We start from the raw sequence: 25752 nt of genomic DNA on the forward strand, positions 1-25752 counted from the left end.
TACAGGTGGGGCCCATCTTCGGTGGAGAGTCTTATAGAGCATTCTAGAGTCTTCCTAAGTCGGTATCATCGCTGATAAACATGATTTAATCTGACGATTGGGTCCATCTTGACGGTTTTCTGGATAAACCTTGCTGAAAACACATATTCACAAAAACTCGTGGAATTTATCAGTTTAAACCCCTAGACCTATGTTTGGTGATGGATTTAAGTATATATGTAGGATATGTTGACGGTTTATGATTGATGTTAACGACCATCAACAGTAACCCTATGATCATAAGATTTTTTCTCCTTGGTTCAAAATGGATTCATAGATCATAGCTTTACTTGAATTTCAACCTTTTTTCATTAGTAATAGAATTGACACGACACCTATTGCTAATTGAGATTTCCAGTGGACAAAATTAAAGTAGTAGAAACAATATAACTGGCAATTAATCTAATTAGGAAGGAAATCTTCTTGCACACTGCAAATATGGCCTATGACAAAAAGAAACAACCTCAATACATCATATGTGTAATAAGTTGTTGGGCATGGCCATTACCATAGGTGTTAGAGCATCTCCACCAAGAGCCCTGAGGGCTCTCCCTCATTTACGAGGGCTTAATTTTTTCATTTACTCCAACGGAAGCCCCCAAATAGAAGCCCTCATATTCTTTTTAATAGACACTGACACAAGGAGCCCACCCCATCATTCTCTTTTTCCCATCCTCAATCTTATCAGCTCCAGCGAGCACGAGTAGAGCCTCCCACACCTCCCCCTTCTCCTTCCCGTCTTCTCCTCCCCGTCATTCTCCGGATCTAGGGAGCAGCTGCTGGAAGGAGCTGCCGTGGGAGTCACAGGAGGAGCGGCAGCGAGGTTTGTAGCTAGGGAGGAGCTGCCGAGACCATGGCTGGGGAGGAGAGAAGGAGACTGCAACAGCCACATGAGGAGGAGAGGAGGGGGCCACTACTGCAGAAATTTTATTAGAGGCGGGCAAGAATGATTAATGGAGGCGGGCAATCCAACCGCCTCCAATCAAAGGTCACGGTTAATCCGTGCCCTACGGAGGTGGTTGCTTTGCCTGTCTCCGTAAATGAAATTAAAATAATAAAAAAGCAGTTGAGCCCAACGACGGCCTATATGGGCCTGACGTCGAGCCTAGCCACACCGCCGCCATCCTAGATTCTGCCACAACCAGATTTGCACCTGGACGCGCTGCCGCCGCCACCAAATCTGCACCTGGACGCGCCGTCGGTGGATCCCCTGTAGCCGAATCTGGTGGAGATGGGGAGGCCTCACGCTGGATCTACCTTCTCGCCGTAGATCCACCGCCTCCATTGCCGGCGCGACCTCACCCGTGCTCTAGCTTCAGATCTGCCATCGCAAGGGCCCCCGCGAGCGCCCGCTTCAGATCCACCATCGGCGTGACCTCCCCATCGTAGAGGCCCCTCCGCCATGCTAGGGCCTCTGCCTCTATGGTCGCGTAGACCTCCGCCTCTGCCGTTTGGGATGCACGGACCCCCGCCAGGGCCTCCGCCTCCGTTGTTTGGGACTTGCACCGCCGTGTGCCGAGAGATGTGAGATGGAGTGGCGTGGGGGAGAGGAAGGATGCGGGGGAGAGGGAGGGGCGTGGGGGAGGTAGAGGGCATGAAGGAGTTGGAGGGGGCAGCCCGCTTGAAGGGAGTCGGAGGGAGAGCACTGCCCTCGGCTGATGAGGGAGATGGAGAGGAAGACAGAGTGACTGAAGGAAGAAACCCTAACTTCCTCTATTTATATGAAGACAGCTATCAGGCCTCGGCCTTTTTCGGTGACGGGCTTTATAGTGTGCCCACCTCTGAAAATAGATTTATGGAGGCGGGCACCTTAGGACGTCCGCCTCCAAAAATAGGTTATTTTTGGAGGCGGTTGTCTTAAGGCGCCCACCTCCGTTAATCGATTTTAGGAGTTGGTTGGATTTTGACCGCCTCCGTAAATCGATTTTACGAGGCGGGCGAACATGACCGCCTCGATAAATAAAAATGACCGTCTCCGTTAATAGCCCATCATTTTATGAGGCGATTGGATTTTGTGTCCACCTCCATTAATGTTTGGGCACTGCCTCCTAAAATTATTTGTGTAGTAGTGGACAGCTCTAGTGGTCTCGCACTTGCGTGAGGAGGAGGTCGGATTTGGCTGGATCTAGGGGTGACTTCTTCTCCGGTTGACAGCCACGACAAGGAGGAGGTCAGATCTAGTGGCGGTGAGGAGAAGGTGGCGAGCTAAGCGCGGGCGTGGAGGAGGTCCACCGGTGGGGTCTTCTTCTCTGGCTGTAGGCAGGTCTTGTCATGGAAGAGAAGCACGCACCAAAGAAAAATGGTCAGCTGCCAGATGTTGACAGGGGTGGACGCCCATGGGATTGAGGGCTGAGGGGTTGGATTTGAGGTCCCTCACATTTGGGGGCTTTAGTAGGGGTGCTGCTGGACCTATGTTTTTGCTGTAAGTCCTCAAATTTTAGTTTGGGGGCCCTGCTGGAGATGCTCTTAAGGTTGGAGCTCACCTTGGATTTTTTTAGATTTTGTTACTCTTTTGAATGACCGCATCGGACATTAGGATCAAGGACACATATGAGTAGTGGACGGGACACCTGAGAAGATCTGCACGCTCTCGCCGTTGATGCACGCGAGGAGCCTATGTCTTGGGGGATGCGTCGCCGTGCGCCGGGTGATGCGCCACCGCCCACCAGTCCCTGAACACCAGGGCCGGTCCTACGATTTTAAGGGCTCTACGATGAACTCATTGTCATGGGTCCATAAGGCCATATATATGTGTCTAATTATACTTGCAAAGCGCAAGCAAATCAAACAATATGGCCTCAAGTTAACATGTTTAATAATGATTGATGAATAATGTTAAGGCTAATACAACAATAAGCTTATAGTTATTGAACTAAGATGGTTACATTAAATGAAGAAAAAAAAACAAACCCCCACAGACCAGCGTGAGTGCGTGGCAATGATCCTATCGGCAGCAGCGAGTAGGCACCAGATAGCGTAACATCAAGGAATAGGTGACAAACAAGGTGAGGCGGTCTGCGGCTAGACAGAGTCGTGAACAATGTTTCTTCAAAAGAAATTGAACCAATATCGATTTGCGTTTCTACTTAGGCTCTTATTGTTGGTAAATGGAATATGGTCCATGGGGATTTACCTAGGTTTGGGCTCCTATTTGGAGTGGAGCACTCGCAGTCGCAGGGGAGCGTTGCCTAGTGTCGAGAGTCCAGGCGTGTTTCGTCGTGCAAAAACAAGCTTCCACGAGGCTGACATACCCCATGTCGTGGGCTTCCAAATAGACCGGAGAGCGGCCCGTTAGAACAGCCGCGTGGCCTCCTCCCACGGTAAAAGCCTGGGAAGCAGCCAAAGTACACGTGGCGCAGTGGCGGCTCCCACACGCGCGCAGTAGCGATAGCGACCTCGGCCTCCGCCGCCACCGAGGCTATCCGCACTCGTCCACTTCTATTTCTATCTCTAAAAATGAATATTCTATCCTAATTATCGAGATTCTCTATTCTATACACATTTCTCCTACACCCGTGCTATCTTCATCCTATACTCTATACCCACTATGCCATATTTATTACCCTCCATACCCCTTTCTTCTCCCCAACTCTCTCTCACTCTCGCTACCGGCCTCTGGAAATAGCGCTCGCGCAGCCAGCCGCTACGCGCGCGTGCGCTTTACAGGCGCGCGGTGCAGCGTTTACGGACGCGGTGCAGCGTTTACGGAGCGCAGGCGCGCGGTGCAGCGTTTACAGGCGCGCGTGCGCTACTCGACGAGTCATCCCTTTTCATCTTCCCCCCACTCGATCTTTCGCGAGATCCCTCAATCCCTGGACCCTGGTGTATCTCGTCACCCCTACTCGGCATGGAGGTTTGGATCGGCCCCCCTTTTCCTTCGATTCTTCGTTTAATTGCGCCGGCATGTCGTTATGCTTGTTCCTTTTTCCCCGTATACATGAACATGAACTGCCGTCGAAATCTAGGTTTAGTTCTACCATTTCTTCTTCTTTTTTCACCACTTTGTAGTTGATATTACTATTCTACTCCTTTCTAGGAAGAATCTGGGGTGGATGGGCTTGCCAGCTCTACACAGGATCCGCGACTCAGGGTCTTGTTTATTTTTCTGCTTTTGGTCGTAATATATGGATGGAGGATTGCGTTTCTACGGAGAGGGAGACGGAGAGGGAGACGTGGCCAATTGATCTATAAAGCGACGATGAAAGCTTTTGGTAGATGCACACGGCTCCTCGTCAGTCTCATTCGTCCGGCTGCTGTTGCTGCTGCCCCCGCCGCCGCCGCCATGTGAGTTACCCATTTATTTTGGATCCCATCGCGAAATCGCTAACCTGTAGCTGCTGACAAATTGATCTCTTCTGTTTCCCAAGTGCTCCTGCACAGCCTCAACAGTCAACATTCGAAGAGGACTCAATGACAGAAGAGGGCTTTCTTCTGGTTAACATTTGGAATACAGGCTCACTAAAACAGTGCTCAAGGAACTTGATAGCCTGCTTTAAGAAGATAAACCATCCAATCCAGTTTGAAGCAGCCCACTCACCAAATGGCTCCAGTTGCAGCAGCCCAACGCAGTTTGAGTATACCTACAGGGATGATTTGGTCCACAAAAATAACAATGATCAATGTCAACCATTTAAATCATTGTTTTTGCTGGATCAGGGGGATATCTACCCTATAGACTCTGGCAAATTATTGCAGCTTGAAGATATGATTCACAAACAAAGTGTCAAACCTGGCAGTCAACAACTTCTGTATGATCTCTTCAAAGAGAACTCGAATGTGGTAGACAGGTAAGCTGAAAGCCTAAGCTTTTAATAATCATATATAAACTCTCTATTGAAATGTGTTCTGCCTCTATTTGATATTCAACATGTCAATATTAATATTAAATATAAATTATCTTGTCCATAATTTTGTGTTTGCATTTGTTAATGTTGATTGGTGAACAACGTAAGGCTATTTCCTAAATGAAAAATCCACCTAAAGTTGCTCCATTTCAGTCTGAAGAAACTCGATTTTATTTTGAAATAATGCATGGGATTTTTTACATTTGCTATGTGCATCATGTTTACTAATTTGTCCTAGGATGACTAGTTGTGTAGTTTACTTTGAGTGACCTACAAAAGGTCTCATGTTTAAGGGGGTTACTTGGCCCTTTTGGTTTCTGAGCTTTTGTTATCAACTGTCAGTTGCTGGAAAACTGCAGCCAACACATTTCCATGGGAGAACTTTTAGGTCAGCTATATCATGCTATGCCTTACTTTGGCTTTTAAGAAAATGCCAATGCCATCTATTTGCAACTGGTGTTAAGTAAATAAGCTATGAAAAAAAAATCACCTTTCTGTTTGTTTTGCATGTTTCAAACAATTAAAATGACAGTGTAGTATATGAAGCATTTTTACTTTTAAGTTTCGCACAGATAAGATTCATGGATTCAATTAGCAATACCGAGTACCGACTACCTGAATGACTGAACTCAATTTGGACACTCAAATCTTCTACTGTGACTTCTTGAGTGGCAAGCCTTGATCTCTCTTTTTTGTTATTCTATACCACTCTCTTAGGCTTTGTGTACATGTCCATTTTTTATTAGTGTGTCACTCTTGGGTGTTGAGCTCTGCAAGGTCAATTTAGGCATGTACTCTGTCGGAAAAATGGGCTTCCTCTTGCTATGAGGGCCACCACTATTGGAGGAATAGAGAGACCAACACTTACTGCACAATGTAGCAGTTGGGATTTGGATAAGGGTCTGTGTGCTTTATGTCAGGCCAGGTTTATGTGTAGCGGATTCCAGTTCGGAGAATCTGTATGGATGCATCAAGAGGTTATGGCTCCACAAATGACAAAACAACTTCAAGAAAACTTAGAAATATAGAAGGGTTTTGAGAAGACATTGCAATGACATAGAGATCTTAAGTAGCCAAGTCAACCACAAGGCAGAATTGTAGTTGAGTTACACATATCTTCCTGTTTCTCTTATAGGCTATAGCTTGTGCCTAACTTCCACATTCATGTTGTTACACATGCATTCATGCCAATCATTCTTCCATTCAACTCCCTGGAAAAGAATGTTGATTGAAAGCGTCATTCATATATTTTCCACACTGGCATGTTTTGAAATAGCCCTGCACATATGTAAGAGTTCACATGATTCATTCTTTATTTGCTACTGGCTATACCGATTTTATCCCATGAAGACAGGTGTCCTTAGATTCTTTATCCTTTTTTAGGGAAATACAGTAGGGGAAACTCCTAAAGGCATCCCAGTTATCTGATGGTTCTGTGCATCTTGATTGCAGTGGGCCATATTTATTTTTTAGCTAAATAAAGTTGACTTGTGATCTGTGCGTGTTCAAATTGACATGTGTGCAAGGAATAGTAACATCAGCTAATTGTTCTGTCCAGAGACTTTTTCTAACGTCACCTTATGAACCCCTGAATATCCATCATGGATGGTCTCGTTCTTCCACTATGCTTTTCCTTTTTGTGCATGCATTTGTTCATGCCTGCTTTTGGTTCCTAGTATACCATAGCCCATAGCCCATAGGATCCAGTACTAGAGTACGAGCTTTGATTCTGTTTTCTGTATTTATGTTGCATTTCAATTAGTCTTCTCCAGTTCTACCAAAATTTTAACCTTGAACACTCCCCGTGAAACAGCTTCTTGTGTGGTTTCTTCAACTCAGTTGGTCTTTCCATAGATGCATGGACCTGTATGGTTGACTGTGAATCGGCAAAGAGATGTGTTATGAACTTTAAGGTCATGGCTGGGCTACTTTGTTTGATGAAGAGTGAATTAGATGAAGTTGAATGCGTATCGTTTGACCAGGACCTAAAAGACTGCTATTTCGCCTTGTGTGCCAGACGACCTATACAGAATCTCATTGATGCTGCAGATTCAGTTAGTAAGCGGAAGTGGTCTGCTTCTGACATCTATCCAATGCTAATTCTCTATGAAGCAATTGCTGATGTCCTTGGAGCCATTTCTGATCCAAATGTATCCAGCAGAATATTTCAGCAGATGCAGGTTAATTTTGAAGGAATATTTGATAGGATTAAAATCTTCATAGGTGCTAACCTGAATGGTTCATGTGAAATAACACATGACAGGCATCCAATGACCAATTTTCTTATACACTCCATGGAACTGTTTGCAAATCACAACAGTATAGTTTGGTGTATTTTTGTTGCTGATGCCACCAGTTCATTGGGCGATCTTGTTCTTGAGGTGATAAGATACTGGGCAGATGAACTCAAGAGACACTCTGATTCATATGATGAAGGTAAAAAGTACATTTTCCTATTGAACAATCTGACTCGTTTTACTTGGGAAACAAAGAAGCCACTGCAAGTATTAGTGCTGAACAGTGAGTATGGTAAGATCATTGAGTTCTTGGAGTCTCTGATCAATAAGTACACTGCAGAATACCTTGGCAAATGCTGGGGCCCAGTTAGGAAATGTGTGGAACTCAGTTCTGTGAGGAAACCTTGTTTGTCATCATTGGGTGAATTCATATCACAGTTTGAAGCTATCATTAACTGCCAAGGGACATGGGTACTTGAAACCAACCTCAAGAACAAATTGCGAGAAGAAATAAAAAACTACATTACTCCATGTTATCGTACATTCTTGCAAGAGCTGCGGAAGAAGCAACTTTTGCGCCCCATTCTCTTAATTCGGAAGCACTGTCCTGGTCAGCAGGGTAAGTATATGACTACAGAGCAATTGGACAATCACGTGGACAGTTTATTTGAGTCAGGAACCTGAATCTAGGCTATGCCTCTGATGTATAGATTTTCATTTCAATTGGAGTTTTTCGTTTATAGGTTTGTGCAGAAACACATGAAGTAGAATTTTTGGCGATGGAATCACTAAGATCCAAATGAGGATTTCGAGATTGTGATTGCCACGTAACCAGTTGTACATATTTTGAGACACGTTCGTGTCACTGTAAATTAAGCCTTTTAGGTTGTGCAGCAATTGTGTATGTGTGTTGGTCTTATTCAGGTACCTCCATATTTTCAATGGACGGGTCTGTCTTATTATACCACCATGTTACCTTTAAGGACAAGATCACAAGGAGCTGATTCTGCAACGATGAAATCAGTCTAAACTGCAGGTACAGAGGTAACCCTATTTATTAATGTTCACTTTTTGTTGTGAGGGTCTCATGTTCCGATTTTCATTCAGCAGTGGAAACGAAAAATATCATTCAGGAGACGTCCCCTGCTGCTTGCTTTGAGCTACTTAACGTGAAAATAGCAGTTTGTTAAATAGTACGTACGTTCATTCGATTCATGCATCATGCATCTACACATGGAAGGAAGGTGTTATAAATACATACCTATTTAAACAAGGTGATGTTATCAAAACTAAAGTAGGAACTAGAGTAGGTATTAGTAATTATATTAGACAGTTACCATAGTCACCAAAGGGTATGCTCTTTGGCACAGAGAGTGGAAATGGTTGTGTTATCTTAACTGGTGTTTGGCAAATGGGAAATGATTTGGATAGGGAAATGAGGGGTGGAATAGATTTCATCCCATGTTTGGATGATGGGAAATGAAGATAGAGATGGGAAATAAAGACTAGCGTACCCATCCCATATCCTTTTCTTTTATCCCAATACATTTCCTATCTCTATCCTCATCCAAACGTGCCTGGGACAAGACACCTTTTCACTATACCACTTCAGTTTTCACCATGTATATATTTTCATGATCAGATGAATGCCGAAACATAAGTTATTTCAAATTCTTGTTCATTTACATTTCACACTTTAACACATTGTCATGAACGCTCTCTACTAAGCACTAAGAAAAGATGAAGATGAAGTCATTAAGCACTAAGAAAAGATGAAGATGAAGTCAGCAAGACGAAGGAAGGATCCTAATGAAGTTTTACTTCACTAACAAGGGAATTGGCAATGTTCATCTTTGTCACTAATTGACTCATGGTGTATAAGTATCAATAGTTCGCACTCTAAGCTAACCCATAACATGCAAATCCATCGAGTATAACATGAGGTACACGATTTGGATTCTTAATTCATTAATTTAATTAATTGATACACTTTTATCGATGTGATGTATCACCAATGTGTCCCTCACCATCGACGTTTTGTGGCATGTGTCTTCATGCACGCATAGGTTACACCTCCATTGATACTTCCACCAGTACGAAGCAGCGAGTGAGTATGTTTAGGTTTATACAGGCAACATACACACCTAAGTCACATTGATGCATACGCACTTAGAGGATGTATATATTACATGTGGCTGCGTATATCATACAAATGCGCCATCGCACGCGTGGTTGAGCAGAGGGTAGGTGATATATATAGAAAACATATGTTCAGTTTATGGATTGTGGAACGGTAAAAAACAGTGAACAGATGTATGCATAGGAAAAAGTCTATATAACCCCATAACCCATGACAGCACTACTAGAAAACAGACCTTTCATCCCACCTCTATTTTTGCCTTTAGTCCCGGTATTTTTGTGTTCGGGACTAAAGGGACTATTAGTCCTGGTTGTATCCTCAAACAAGGATACAAAGTTCTTGCCCCAAGTGTGTGACGACGCCAGACAACAATTAGTCCCGGTTATAGCCCAGAGCCGGGACTAAAGGTTATCCTTTAGTCCCGACTGGACCTTCTAACTGGGAATAAATCTTTACTCCCGGCTTGAGGCTCCAGCCGGGACTAAAGGATGACCTTCAGTCCTGGCTCTGGGTTATAATCAAGATAAAATCTTTCTTGATAAAATAATATAGTCGCGCTGGACAAAAAAATGGGGCAGCTAGGCATTGAACCCACGACCTCATAGCCAAACGACCTCATAGCCAAGGTCCAAACCGCAGCGCACTAGCTAGCCATCTGAACTAAGTCACTTTCTCGACAAGAAAGCACCCAAATATTTATTTAATAAGAGAAAAGACCCTTTAATTGATTATATTCTTTTGTTAACTATACTTTGAATTTTTTGGTCCATGTGCTTTCTAGTGCCTGATTGATCTCATAATTTTTATCAGGGTTTCAAATGCCCAGTGTGAAGCCACCACCAAGTTCGAGATTTTTCTGAATTGGTTTGGTAATTTTTCACTTTAATTGAATTTCCACGCGACTTCACCGATTAATTATACGTTGAACTGAGTCCACCCCCGAAAAGATCCGGAATGGTGCCAAACTTTGCCAAATGGTCTCTTGTGCCCTAGGAGACAAATATTTGTGGAGGTTGATGCAAAATTATATTGTTTTGAATATGTAATTCGCCATATTTCGTCTCACGCGGCACAAAGAAAAATGTAATAATAAAAATAATTATCAGAAAAACCTAGGATCTTGTGTGGGGCCATATTTTGGGTGTAAATGACTGCCAAAAACATTTTAAGTCATTTCGACATAGGCGGAGTCGACGTGCTTCACAGAGGTATATAGAACCTTTCGTCGAACCCTATCTATATACCTAGGTTCTCTGGGATTCTGAGGTCCATGTGCTTTCTAGTGCCGGATTGGGCTGAAACTTTTTCTCAAGACTTCAAATGCCTTATGTGTAGCCACCACCAAGTTTGAGATTTTTCTGAGGTGGTTTGGTACTTTTTTCACTTTAATTGAATTTTTCGCGCGAATTCACCGATTAATTATACATTGAACTGGGTCCACCCCCTAAATGATCCGGAATGGTGCCAAACTTTACCAAATGGTCTATTGTGCCCTAGGAGACAAATATTTGTGGAGGTTGATGCAAAATTATATTGTTTTCAATATGTAATTCACCGTATTTCGTCTCACGCGGCACAAAGAAAAATGTAATAATAAAAATAATTATCAGAAAAATCTAAGATCTTGTGTGGGGCCATATTTTGGATGTAAATGACTGCCAAAAAAATTTCAAGCCATTTCAACATAGGCGGAGTCGATGTGCTTCACAGAGGTATATAGAACATTTTGGTCGAACCCTATCTATACACCTAGGTTCTCTGGGACTCTGAAGTCCATTTGCTTTCCAGTGCCGGATTGGTCTCAAACTTTTTCTCAAGACTACAAATGCCCTGTGTGTAGCCACCACCAAGTTTGAGATTTTTCTGATGTGGTTTGGTACTTTTTTAACTTTAATTGAATTTCCGCCCGAACTCACCGATTAATTATACAATGATTAATGAAGAACCTAAAGATTTACGTTACAATTACATGAAAACTAATTTCCTGTCGAAAACCAATAAATTTAATAATTTCAATTAAAGTCTACATTTTTGCATTAACGAAAATAGTGAGTATTAGTTGCATTATGCTCAACATTTATAATAAAAAACACAATAGTTTAGGTCACATATTTTTTTTGTGCAGTAAATGAAAATAAAGTTTATTACTTTTTCTAAAAAAATTATGCCTAGTATTGAATTTACTGCGCAAATAATAAGACTTAAACATTTAAATACAAAACATATATAAAATAAACTGATCTGCTTAAAAGTTGGCGGAAAATGAAAATGTAGCCCACCTTTAGTCCTGGCTCCTGCCACCAGCTGGGACTAAAGGTGGGCTGCATTTGGCGGCCCGCCAAAAAATCCTTTAGTCCCGGCTCCTTCCAACAGCCGGGACTAAAGGTCCCCCTTTAGTCCTGGCTGGTGGCAGGAGCCGGGACTAAAGGTGCTCTAGTCCCGGGCGACGGATGGAGCCGGGACTAAAGGTCCCTCTCCTATATACCTGCCGCCTCCATTCTCTCTTCCTCCTCATCGATCATCTTCGTCTTCAGCGCGTCCCCAGAGCTCCGCCGCCGCCGATTCCCCTCCCCAGGCCACCCCCGACGCCGCCTTCCTCACCGAGGGCACCCCGAGGCTCGCCCACCTCGTCGGAGTAGCCCCGACGCCGCGCCCCTCACCGAGGAGCCTCTGGCCACCCCCGACGCTGCGTGCGCGCCACGCCGCCGCCGATTTCGCCTTCCCGGCCACCCCCGACACCGCCTTCCTCACAGGAGGGCACCCCGACGCCCGCCCACCTCGCCGGAGTAGCCCCGACGCCACGCCCCTCAAGGAGGAGCCCCTGGCTGCCCCCGACGCCGCGCGCGCGCCACGCCGCCGCCGATTTCGCTTTCCCGGGCCACCCCGGCCCAACGCCGCGCCTTCTTCCTCACCGGAGGGCATCCCGACGCCCACCCACACCTCGCCGGAGTAGCCCCGACGACGCCGCGCCCGCCCAGGAGCCCCCGTGCCTCGATCCAGCGCCGCTGTCCACCACCGCCCGTCGCCAACACTCCATTAATTCTAAACCGGCGATATATATATATTATATTTATTATATTTATGAATTATATTGACGATATGTGTATTAATGTATATATGTATGAAATTATGTATGTATGAAATGTGTATATATATATATCAATTAATGTATACTCGTGATAGATACAATTTATTTATCATTATTCTTGATACATACATATATATATATATATATATATATATATATATATATATATATATATATATATATATATATATATACTTTTTCTTTATCTCATATCTCAAATTGAAGACTCGTTGGTTGAAGGAAAAAAAAAAACCCTGGACACACACCATCTCAAAGCAATCCAAGAGACAATAGGTGGATTTCTGAATGATCAGGTCTTAACTCTCGGCGGCGAGTTTTACTATGACCCAAATATGTGATGATGAAAGCCAAATTTCTTATTGATCCAAAGAACATGTGATGATGAAATGTACAATTAATGCAAACTTTACATGTGACGATGAAATGTAATATTATATTTTAGTTTACTTTTACTTGTGTTGCTTGCGTGCATTGATCGAGCGAAAACTTTATAGTACGCGTGCGTATACGCATATTACTTTGCAGCGAATAATGCGTATTCAAAAACCAAATTAAAACAAAAAAGAATCATCAATTGAAATAAGTAGGAAAAGAAAAAAAAGACCCTTTAGTCCCGGTTGATAATACCAATCGTGAATAAAGGGGTCAGCCCAGGCGCTGGCGTGGCTACCTTTTTAGTCAGGATCCACTTTTATTCCCGACTACTAACCCTTTATTCCCGAACTCCTATTCCCGGCTTGCGTAACCGGGAATAAAGAGGGATTGGCAGCCGAGAATAGAAGCTTTTTTTTACTAGTGCAGGTAGTCTACGAAATCGGATATTGTGTACCTTAAACTATACAATACCATTCAAATAACTCCTTATCATGTTTTGTTAGGTGGTTTTGCTCATACGGCAGTCTAGCTGGAATCCGGTGCCACTATGGCACGAGGGCCCACCAATGACCAACCAGAGCCTCCTTCAACCGCTCGTCGTCCATGTGGACATTCACTAAAGAACGTAATGGGCATGGAGCTTGTTGTGGTTCACTGGATGCACACCGTGGGTGATAGACAGGATAAGGACGGACGTGCAGACAAGACAGCAGCGGCAACTTCACTACTTCAGAGGTAAAGGGAAAGCCGTTCTCCACGTCCGCCGCCTGGAAGGCTCGAACCGCGGCTGGCCCTGGCCTCACGCGACCGCCGCCTGGGCGTTCTCTTCCGCGGCTTTGAGCAGCCTGGCGTGCTCCTCCGTAGCCTTGAGCAGGGCCAAGACGGCCGCGAGCAGCACCCTGTGCTCATCGTCCGCGAGCATGGTGGCGTCAGCTGAGAGCTCGCCGAGCCGCACCTCGAGCGCCGGCATCCGCAAGCTCCTTGGCAGCCTTGCTGATGAGCATGCCGCTCAAGGCGATTTAGCTGCGCCACCTCCCCGTCGTCCTGTTCCTACGAGGAGTCTCGCGTCGGCTCGTCCTACTCCACCGCCGCCACTGTCTCCAACTTGTTGGCCTCTGACTACCGAGCCTCGGCCCCTGGGTTCCCTCGCGGAAGTCGGCGGCGGACCTGATGCTCCGAGCGCGGGCGCCTCCGTGTAGACATGCAAACGGCGCGGGCCGCGCCGTCAGCCCGCTTGGCAGGCCCGCACCGCCAGCCTGCCTGACACACCGCACTCCCGCAACGGGTTCACGAGGCTAACCCGCGTAAGCCGGCGGCGCCGCTCGAACCCGCATCAAAGGTCCAGAGCCGACACACCACAAGGCCACCGGCCACCGGTCCGCGTCATCACGTGGACACGTCGTCACTTGGGCGCGGCGGCGGCGGCTACCGCGGCCGCGGCCGCGGCCGCCTCGGCCTCGGCCTTGCGGTCGGCTTCGACCCTGGCGGCGATCTCGGCGGCAGGAAGCTCCCGCCCTTGTCGCCGACGGCGACCTGGAGCAGCTGGGAGCCGAGCCCGTCGGCGACCGCGAGCATGATGCGGCGCATCTCGTCACGGAACTCGGCGCGGTCGACGGGGCCGCTGTGGTCGGCGTCGAAATGTTCGAAGACGACGTCGTAGAGCGCAGTAACGTCGGCAGGGAGCGGCGCCGGCTCGGCAGACCCGAAGCCGTTGCCGTCGAGGAGGAAGGACTCGAGCGCGCGGCGGAACTCCCGCGTGGGACAGCCGTCGCCGTAGCTCCGCGGAAGGCATGGCATCTTCGGCGGTAGTTTGCGAGGCCATCTGCCGCTCCTCTGCTCCCTTTTCTCTCCCTCTGCTAGCGCCCGTGGAAGAAGTCGCCGAGGTCGCAGTTATAACGGTACCCCCGAGAAGACGTAGACTTTTTCCTGTATACATAGGTACATATAATATATATATTATATATGTTCCATATTTGGAAATGTAAAGGACAGTACAGCGCCCTTGGTCACCATCACCACAGATAATGATAAAGATTACATAGTAGGAAGCATAGAACGTGATCAGAGTTATCATTGACAGTACATCAACAAACAATTAACTGGTGTAGCTATATAATGGATTCGGAATACAATGGGCATGCTTATATAAATTACAAATAGTAACTGTGCCAATGCATGTTCTGAAAATGGCTGGCATTGTGTCTGCACTAAAATACAACAAAGACAATCCTGCTGCTTGGTTGTCAAATCATTTTGGAACCTACTTGGCTGCTCTGGGTACCTTGTAGGACGCAAGCAATTGTGTACTGTCAGGTTGCCGGTCCTAACGTGCAAAAACCAAGGATGAGTATTTGGGCCGATTCAGAATGTAAAGTCAGGAGCAATGGATGCAGATATGTTGTAGGCACGCTATGAGAACATTAGTTTCAGGGTCACTCTCTAGAATCAGTACAAATTAATGACAGTACATTTCTCTCTAGAAGAACGTTGAAACAAACTAAAAGTGCAATTATTCATGTGGTAGGATGATGTCACTCTATGATTTAGTGGGGTCACATTTTTTACCATATATCTTATGGTAGTACAAATCGCTCTGTATGTTAGCAGAACTATTGACAGCCTGTTCGGCTGGGATTATTCCCTCGTAAACGATCGTAAATTTCCAGCCGGAACAGTATTTTTCTCTCACACCAAACCAGCCAACAACACTTCTTCACGATCCAGCAACGAACAAGCCCAGCCAAACGAACAGGCTGTGATATGACGACTTCATAAAAGTGATTTAATTCTAGAACTTGAACACGTATCTAATCCATTAAACAACTCGAAATCTAAGTAGCAGCTCCATACCTAAATTTACATCTAAATATAAACTTTCTTCAGATCCTGGCATGTGCATTCGGCAATGGGCAGACCTTGCAACCATTGGTAGCAGGTTTAACTGCAAGTATGGAGTAAGAAGAACTGGACAGGCTATTACAACTTAGAAATAATAATGACATTAAAAAGCATTTTCTTCGAAAAGATGGTAAGACATTTGGCACGTGGCAGCCCGCACATAAGTATTTGTGGGAGAAGGTTTATTCACTAAGATCATTGTTTACAACTCATATGTAGGAATTAAGCATGAACCAAACATTAAGAATCTAGACTGAAGCTTTGCTTTTAATAAATCTGAATGCTGACACCCGAATATGGGTTTACCACCGAACTGGAATGTTATCTATGTTTGTACAAACTGCATTGTAGCAGCAGCGAAAGGAAATGGCACTAAGAAGATCTTTTTATGTTCCTACGGATCATCGAAGGAGCAAGTGAAAAGGGCGATACATTGAGGTTTATGTTAGACAACCATTCAATTGGAACTTCTCTAAAAATCATGGAACTTCTCAAAGGCTATGGTGCGTAGGCTTTGCATGCTAAAAAAACAGGTATCCACAAAACAAAGAATCTATGAACGAAATAGCAGTATGGTGATGCATCTTTTTTACAAAGATTTTATACATCATCACTGAAAGCATCTTATGTTCTCGCCATCACCATGTATGACTGAGCTATCATTGTTTTTCGCAAGACTGTTAAAAACATATGACTAACAACAAAGATTGTATAAGCCCGGATCAGATTATGCTTTAGAACTCCAAGTTCTAGATCGGCATATGCCCCACCCAAGGGTGGGTCACCTGTCACCCATACAATTTAAAATATGAAGGCACGCCGTCGAGGCGGCCTCCCAAGGTATCCACGTATGTTCCATTTAGTTGATTCGTTAGGTAGAAATTCTACGACCCAGATGAAGTAGTGCCTCCATGACCCACATGAAGTCGTACCTCCATGCATGCCATGGTAGGCTGAAGCAAGTGGATGCATTTGAATGGAGCAGATGAAAAATTGATTGAGCATACATGCAAGCACCGTCTAAAACTGTAGGTGTCCTTTGCATGCAGGAATTTACCATGGGAATTTACATCACTGTGTCTTGTCCTTTTACATAGAGGAACTTACTGACACCCAGTTTTTACAGGGAAGGATGCAACCCCAGGTGAGGCCTGTGGTCCTTTTAGCCAATGTAGTAAATTTTCATGCATGCACAGGTGTTCTCTAGGCTATATAAAAAGTGTAAGTACTTTTACCATTCAGATTTACCGTGAATATGTGCACCGTAGCAGCAACCCCAGGTGAGACCATAGCAAGGGCCTCTTTGCCTGCAGAAAATTTACTGGTCAGCAGGGATTTACATCATCCATGGTAAAAAATTTACAGGTAGCTCAAGACAATGTGATAAACTTTCCTGCATGCACGAGTGTTCTCTAGCCTATTTAAAAAATTGTAGGTGTTCTTACCATTCAAATTTACCATGAACATGTGCAAATATGAAGCCACGCCGTCAAGGCAGCCTCCCAGGGTGTCCACGTATGTTCCATTTAGTTGGTATGTTAGATAGAAATGTCACGACCTAAATGAAGTAGTGCCTCCATGACCCACATGAAATCGTACCTCCATGCATGCCATGGTAGGCCCCGTTCGGCTGGCAGAATTTTGGCTGAAACTGGCTGAAAAACACTGTTCCGATTAAATTGTTGTGAGAGAGAAAACACTGTTTCGATTGAAAAAAGAAGTCGAACAAGCCGAATATGGGGCAAGCCGAACAGGGATGTAGGCTAAAGAAAGTGGATGCATTGAATGGAGCAGATGAAAAATTGATTGAGCATGCATGCCAGCACCATCTAAAACTGTAGGTGTCCTTTGCATGCAGGAAGTTACCATGGAAATTTACATCACTCTGCCTTATCCTTTTACATAGAGGAACTTACTGGCACCCAGTTTTTATAGGGAAGGAAGCAACCCCAGGTGAGGCCTGTGGTCCTTTTAGCCAATGTGGTAAATTTTCTTGCATGCACAAGTGCTCCCTAGGCTATATAAAAAGTATAGGTGCTCTTACCATCCAAATTTACCATGAATATATGCACCGTAGCAGCAACCCCAGGTGAGACCATAGCAAGGGCCTCTTTGCCTACAGAAAATTTACCAGTTAGCAGGGATTTACATCCCCCGTGGTTAAAAATTTACAGGTAGCTCAAGATAATGTGGTAAACTTTCCTGCATGCACGAGTGTTCCCTAGACTATTTAAAAATTGTAGGTGTTCTTGCCATTCAGATTTACCATGAACATGTGCACCGTAGCTACCTAATAGTGCCTCTTAAATATTTTGTTGGAGGTAAAATAGTACTTCTTTTACACCATGCATGTTAAGCTTCATGTGCCTTCGGTTAAAAAAATTCACACGCACAGCATAGGTGAGAGTAGGTGGGTCCATCTAGTGATTAGCCTCCTTGCTATCAGTGCATGAAGAACCGTCCCTCTTCGAGGAACATGCATCGGCATTTGTACTCACACAACCATCCAAGCGTGCATGCACACCTTATTTAGGTTGGACCCCACTCCCATTGATGAGGTCCTTGCACCCGGTGGTGGCAGAGGCACCCAAGCCTCATCCAAGCCTCTAGCTCTTGCCTATATAAGCATGTGGTGTGCCTCCCGGTGCTTCATCGCTTCCTCCCATTGCTTGCAAGTGCCCTCCTTGTAGTTCATATAATTCACCCCTGCAGTAGCTTGTGTTGTTGTTCCTGGCCTTTGTTACACTAAAACCACTAGCATAGATGCCGTGGCATTTTCCAGGCATGGATAATGGCGTAACCAGAACAGACTGCATAGGAAGCACGACATAGTAGGTCTGTGCTGTGAACCTATCATAATGAAAGATTTTATAAAATTAACGCCTAACTATGAACGTAGCGAGTGGCTGGGCAAAGCTTTGAATTTGAGCTCACTTAATTAGCATGTGCATATACATGAGCTCACTTAGTTAGCATGTGCATATAAACGTATCAGGCATACTTTGTGCATATACACGTGTAGTGATCATGTCCGACCAAATCGTTCCGCTGTGCCTATATGTGTTTAGCGCATGATCTCGATCCTAGGAAGTGGTGCCTGCGGCCTTGTTCGTGCCCTTGCTCCTATACATCTGGCTTCCTATTCTCTTATTTTCTTTTCCTTTTATTTGCGTCGGTCCTCTCCTCTCCTAACCTTCGTCTCGTCAGTATATAATTTTTGTTGTGCTCCGAACGTGTACAGGCACACATTGATGGCACATGGAAGGAGCTTCCTCTAGCCGGCCAAGGAAGAGGCAGCGTGGGGAGAGTGCAGCTTCAGTTCTAGGTGTTTGATTGTTTACCGTTCCCCTTTCACTTACGCTGTTCCCATCCCTAATTAGACATTCCTCTCTCTGGTTGTCTTCCCTACCCTTCGCCTCTAGCTATAGTTGAGGGGACAGTACATGAGAGACAGCAACGTCGGAGGTCTAAAAGACAGCTAAAGAAAAAAAAGGTTAGTTGTGTACCTTCTCGTTTGTATAGGTGTGTGTGCGTAGGTGTTGCGTTGCTTTCCCCTTATGTTAACGTGTAAGTTTTGATTCCATACGCAAGTTTTGCTTTCCCCTTATGCTGGTGCCACCGCCGGCGTTGAGACAGCTGCCCTAACTGATGACCATCATGGGAACAACGAGAAGTATTTTTTTAGCTGCCTAGGCAACTGAACAATTGTTTTGAGAGGGACCATCCCTTGAATTTGTAGTTTCCTTTTTGGTGAGAAATAGTTCTTCGTATGTTACACCCACTAGTCCATTCTTGTGTTATGTCCAATGAGAATTAGGTGTGTGTGTGGTGTTAAGTCCAGGGAGACGTGGCCAATTGATCTATAAAGCGACGATGAAAGCTTTTGGTAGATGCACACGGCTCCTCGTCAGTCTCATTCGTCCGGCTGCTGTTGCTGCTGCCCCCGCCGCCGCCGCCATGTGAGTTACCCATTTATTTTGGATCCCATCGCGAAATCGCTAACCTGTAGCTGCTGACAAATTGATCTCTTCTGTTTCCCAAGTGCTCCTGCACAGCCTCAACAGTCAACATTCGAAGAGGACTCAATGACAGAAGAGGGCTTTCTTCTGGTTAACATTTGGAATACAGGCTCACTAAAACAGTGCTCAAGGAACTTGATAGCCTGCTTTAAGAAGATAAACCATCCAATCCAGTTTGAAGCAGCCCACTCACCAAATGGCTCCAGTTGCAGCAGCCCAACGCAGTTTGAGTATACCTACAGGGATGATTTGGTCCACAAAAATAACAATGATCAATGTCAACCATTTAAATCATTGTTTTTGCTGGATCAGGGGGATATCTACCCTATAGACTCTGGCAAATTATTGCAGCTTGAAGATATGATTCACAAACAAAGTGTCAAACCTGGCAGTCAACAACTTCTGTATGATCTCTTCAAAGAGAACTCGAATGTGGTAGACAGGTAAGCTGAAAGCCTAAGCTTTTAATAATCATATATAAACTCTCTATTGAAATGTGTTCTGCCTCTATTTGATATTCAACATGTCAATATTAATATTAAATATAAATTATCTTGTCCATAATTTTGTGTTTGCATTTGTTAATGTTGATTGGTGAACAACGTAAGGCTATTTCCTAAATGAAAAATCCACCTAAAGTTGCTCCATTTCAGTCTGAAGAAACTCGATTTTATTTTGAAATAATGCATGGGATTTTTTACATTTGCTATGTGCATCATGTTTACTAATTTGTCCTAGGATGACTAGTTGTGTAGTTTACTTTGAGTGACCTACAAAAGGTCTCATGTTTAAGGGGGTTACTTGGCCCTTTTGGTTTCTGAGCTTTTGTTATCAACTGTCAGTTGCTGGAAAACTGCAGCCAACACATTTCCATGGGAGAACTTTTAGGTCAGCTATATCATGCTATGCCTTACTTTGGCTTTTAAGAAAATGCCAATGCCATCTATTTGCAACTGGTGTTAAGTAAATAAGCTATGAAAAAAAAATCACCTTTCTGTTTGTTTTGCATGTTTCAAACAATTAAAATGACAGTGTAGTATATGAAGCATTTTTACTTTTAAGTTTCGCACAGATAAGATTCATGGATTCAATTAGCAATACCGAGTACCGACTACCTGAATGACTGAACTCAATTTGGACACTCAAATCTTCTACTGTGACTTCTTGAGTGGCAAGCCTTGATCTCTCTTTTTTGTTATTCTATACCACTCTCTTAGGCTTTGTGTACATGTCCATTTTTTATTAGTGTGTCACTCTTGGGTGTTGAGCTCTGCAAGGTCAATTTAGGCATGTACTCTGTCGGAAAAATGGGCTTCCTCTTGCTATGAGGGCCACCACTATTGGAGGAATAGAGAGACCAACACTTACTGCACAATGTAGCAGTTGGGATTTGGATAAGGGTCTGTGTGCTTTATGTCAGGCCAGGTTTATGTGTAGCGGATTCCAGTTCGGAGAATCTGTATGGATGCATCAAGAGGTTATGGCTCCACAAATGACAAAACAACTTCAAGAAAACTTAGAAATATAGAAGGGTTTTGAGAAGACATTGCAATGACATAGAGATCTTAAGTAGCCAAGTCAACCACAAGGCAGAATTGTAGTTGAGTTACACATATCTTCCTGTTTCTCTTATAGGCTATAGCTTGTGCCTAACTTCCACATTCATGTTGTTACACATGCATTCATGCCAATCATTCTTCCATTCAACTCCCTGGAAAAGAATGTTGATTGAAAGCGTCATTCATATATTTTCCACACTGGCATGTTTTGAAATAGCCCTGCACATATGTAAGAGTTCACATGATTCATTCTTTATTTGCTACTGGCTATACCGATTTTATCCCATGAAGACAGGTGTCCTTAGATTCTTTATCCTTTTTTAGGGAAATACAGTAGGGGAAACTCCTAAAGGCATCCCAGTTATCTGATGGTTCTGTGCATCTTGATTGCAGTGGGCCATATTTATTTTTTAGCTAAATAAAGTTGACTTGTGATCTGTGCGTGTTCAAATTGACATGTGTGCAAGGAATAGTAACATCAGCTAATTGTTCTGTCCAGAGACTTTTTCTAACGTCACCTTATGAACCCCTGAATATCCATCATGGATGGTCTCGTTCTTCCACTATGCTTTTCCTTTTTGTGCATGCATTTGTTCATGCCTGCTTTTGGTTCCTAGTATACCATAGCCCATAGCCCATAGGATCCAGTACTAGAGTACGAGCTTTGATTCTGTTTTCTGTATTTATGTTGCATTTCAATTAGTCTTCTCCAGTTCTACCAAAATTTTAACCTTGAACACTCCCCGTGAAACAGCTTCTTGTGTGGTTTCTTCAACTCAGTTGGTCTTTCCATAGATGCATGGACCTGTATGGTTGACTGTGAATCGGCAAAGAGATGTGTTATGAACTTTAAGGTCATGGCTGGGCTACTTTGTTTGATGAAGAGTGAATTAGATGAAGTTGAATGCGTATCGTTTGACCAGGACCTAAAAGACTGCTATTTCGCCTTGTGTGCCAGACGACCTATACAGAATCTCATTGATGCTGCAGATTCAGTTAGTAAGCGGAAGTGGTCTGCTTCTGACATCTATCCAATGCTAATTCTCTATGAAGCAATTGCTGATGTCCTTGGAGCCATTTCTGATCCAAATGTATCCAGCAGAATATTTCAGCAGATGCAGGTTAATTTTGAAGGAATATTTGATAGGATTAAAATCTTCATAGGTGCTAACCTGAATGGTTCATGTGAAATAACACATGACAGGCATCCAATGACCAATTTTCTTATACACTCCATGGAACTGTTTGCAAATCACAACAGTATAGTTTGGTGTATTTTTGTTGCTGATGCCACCAGTTCATTGGGCGATCTTGTTCTTGAGGTGATAAGATACTGGGCAGATGAACTCAAGAGACACTCTGATTCATATGATGAAGGTAAAAAGTACATTTTCCTATTGAACAATCTGACTCGTTTTACTTGGGAAACAAAGAAGCCACTGCAAGTATTAGTGCTGAACAGTGAGTATGGTAAGATCATTGAGTTCTTGGAGTCTCTGATCAATAAGTACACTGCAGAATACCTTGGCAAATGCTGGGGCCCAGTTAGGAAATGTGTGGAACTCAGTTCTGTGAGGAAACCTTGTTTGTCATCATTGGGTGAATTCATATCACAGTTTGAAGCTATCATTAACTGCCAAGGGACATGGGTACTTGAAACCAACCTCAAGAACAAATTGCGAGAAGAAATAAAAAACTACATTACTCCATGTTATCGTACATTCTTGCAAGAGCTGCGGAAGAAGCAACTTTTGCGCCCCATTCTCTTAATTCGGAAGCACTGTCCTGGTCAGCAGGGTAAGTATATGACTACAGAGCAATTGGACAATCACGTGGACAGTTTATTTGAGTCAGGAACCTGAATCTAGGCTATGCCTCTGATGTATAGATTTTCATTTCAATTGGAGTTTTTCGTTTATAGGTTTGTGCAGAAACACATGAAGTAGAATTTTTGGCGATGGAATCACTAAGATCCAAATGAGGATTTCGAGATTGTGATTGCCACGTAACCAGTTGTACATATTTTGAGACACGTTCGTGTCACTGTAAATTAAGCCTTTTAGGTTGTGCAGCAATTGTGTATGTGTGTTGGTCTTATTCAGGTACCTCCATATTTTCAATGGACGGGTCTGTCTTATTATACCACCATGTTACCTTTAAGGACAAGATCACAAGGAGCTGATTCTGCAACGATGAAATCAGTCTAAACTGCAGGTACAGAGGTAACCCTATTTATTAATGTTCACTTTTTGTTGTGAGGGTCTCATGTTCCGATTTTCATTCAGCAGTGGAAACGAAAAATATCATTCAGGAGACGTCCCCTGCTGCTTGCTTTGAGCTACTTAACGTGAAAATAGCAGTTTGTTAAATAGTACGTACGTTCATTCGATTCATGCATCATGCATCTACACATGGAAGGAAGGTGTTATAAATACATACCTATTTAAACAAGGTGATGTTATCAAAACTAAAGTAGGAACTAGAGTAGGTATTAGTAATTATATTAGACAGTTACCATAGTCACCAAAGGGTATGCTCTTTGGCACAGAGAGTGGAAATGGTTGTGTTATCTTAACTGGTGTTTGGCAAATGGGAAATGATTTGGATAGGGAAATGAGGGGTGGAATAGATTTCATCCCATGTTTGGATGATGGGAAATGAAGATAGAGATGGGAAATAAAGACTAGCGTACCCATCCCATATCCTTTTCTTTTATCCCAATACATTTCCTATCTCTATCCTCATCCAAACGTGCCTGGGACAAGACACCTTTTCACTATACCACTTCAGTTTTCACCATGTATATATTTTCATGATCAGATGAATGCCGAAACATAAGTTATTTCAAATTCTTGTTCATTTACATTTCACACTTTAACACATTGTCATGAACGCTCTCTACTAAGCACTAAGAAAAGATGAAGATGAAGTCATTAAGCACTAAGAAAAGATGAAGATGAAGTCAGCAAGACGAAGGAAGGATCCTAATGAAGTTTTACTTCACTAACAAGGGAATTGGCAATGTTCATCTTTGTCACTAATTGACTCATGGTGTATAAGTATCAATAGTTCGCACTCTAAGCTAACCCATAACATGCAAATCCATCGAGTATAACATGAGGTACACGATTTGGATTCTTAATTCATTAATTTAATTAATTGATACACTTTTATCGATGTGATGTATCACCAATGTGTCCCTCACCATCGACGTTTTGTGGCATGTGTCTTCATGCACGCATAGGTTACACCTCCATTGATACTTCCACCAGTACGAAGCAGCGAGTGAGTATGTTTAGGTTTATACAGGCAACATACACACCTAAGTCACATTGATGCATACGCACTTAGAGGATGTATATATTACATGTGGCTGCGTATATCATACAAATGCGCCATCGCACGCGTGGTTGAGCAGAGGGTAGGTGATATATATAGAAAACATATGTTCAGTTTATGGATTGTGGAACGGTAAAAAACAGTGAACAGATGTATGCATAGGAAAAAGTCTATATAACCCCATAACCCATGACAGCACTACTAGAAAACAGACCTTTCATCCCACCTCTATTTTTGCCTTTAGTCCCGGTATTTTTGTGTTCGGGACTAAAGGGACTATTAGTCCTGGTTGTATCCTCAAACAAGGATACAAAGTTCTTGCCCCAAGTGTGTGACGACGCCAGACAACAATTAGTCCCGGTTATAGCCCAGAGCCGGGACTAAAGGTTATCCTTTAGTCCCGACTGGACCTTCTAACTGGGAATAAATCTTTACTCCCGGCTTGAGGCTCCAGCCGGGACTAAAGGATGACCTTCAGTCCTGGCTCTGGGTTATAATCAAGATAAAATCTTTCTTGATAAAATAATATAGTCGCGCTGGACAAAAAAATGGGGCAGCTAGGCATTGAACCCACGACCTCATAGCCAAACGACCTCATAGCCAAGGTCCAAACCGCAGCGCACTAGCTAGCCATCTGAACTAAGTCACTTTCTCGACAAGAAAGCACCCAAATATTTATTTAATAAGAGAAAAGACCCTTTAATTGATTATATTCTTTTGTTAACTATACTTTGAATTTTTTGGTCCATGTGCTTTCTAGTGCCTGATTGATCTCATAATTTTTATCAGGGTTTCAAATGCCCAGTGTGAAGCCACCACCAAGTTCGAGATTTTTCTGAATTGGTTTGGTAATTTTTCACTTTAATTGAATTTCCACGCGACTTCACCGATTAATTATACGTTGAACTGAGTCCACCCCCGAAAAGATCCGGAATGGTGCCAAACTTTGCCAAATGGTCTCTTGTGCCCTAGGAGACAAATATTTGTGGAGGTTGATGCAAAATTATATTGTTTTGAATATGTAATTCGCCATATTTCGTCTCACGCGGCACAAAGAAAAATGTAATAATAAAAATAATTATCAGAAAAACCTAGGATCTTGTGTGGGGCCATATTTTGGGTGTAAATGACTGCCAAAAACATTTTAAGTCATTTCGACATAGGCGGAGTCGACGTGCTTCACAGAGGTATAT

The 25752-nt window shown here is 43.7% G+C and overlaps 2 protein-coding genes and 1 pseudogene across 2 annotated transcripts; 2 read left to right on the forward strand and 1 right to left on the reverse strand.

Annotated features, from left to right (window-relative positions):
* The first annotated feature begins 3712 nt into the window (after nt 1-3712).
* Nucleotides 3713-8102, forward strand: LOC136496905 (uncharacterized). The gene is made up of 4 exons (XM_066492683.1): nt 3713-3892; nt 4076-4323; nt 4407-4826; nt 6697-8102. Exons 1-4 carry the CDS (start codon nt 3887-3889, stop codon nt 7802-7804), a joined length of 1782 nt encoding a protein of 593 aa, XP_066348780.1. The 5' UTR covers nt 3713-3886; the 3' UTR covers nt 7805-8102.
* A 5166-nt stretch (nt 8103-13268) lies between these two features.
* Nucleotides 13269-14724, reverse strand: LOC136495294 (uncharacterized; annotated as a pseudogene).
* Nucleotides 14725-19488: 4764 nt separating this feature from the next.
* Nucleotides 19489-23380, forward strand: LOC136497042 (uncharacterized). The gene is made up of 3 exons (XM_066492830.1): nt 19489-19601; nt 19685-20104; nt 21975-23380. The coding sequence occupies exons 1-3, from the start codon at nt 19516-19518 to the stop codon at nt 23080-23082; spliced, it is 1614 nt and encodes a 537-aa protein (XP_066348927.1). The 5' UTR covers nt 19489-19515; the 3' UTR covers nt 23083-23380.
* Nucleotides 23381-25752: the final 2372 nt, after the last annotated feature.

The sequence above is a fragment of the Miscanthus floridulus genome, chromosome 12 (assembly GCF_019320115.1).
Source record: "Miscanthus floridulus cultivar M001 chromosome 12, ASM1932011v1, whole genome shotgun sequence".
NCBI classification, from domain to species: domain Eukaryota; kingdom Viridiplantae; phylum Streptophyta; class Magnoliopsida; order Poales; family Poaceae; genus Miscanthus; species Miscanthus floridulus.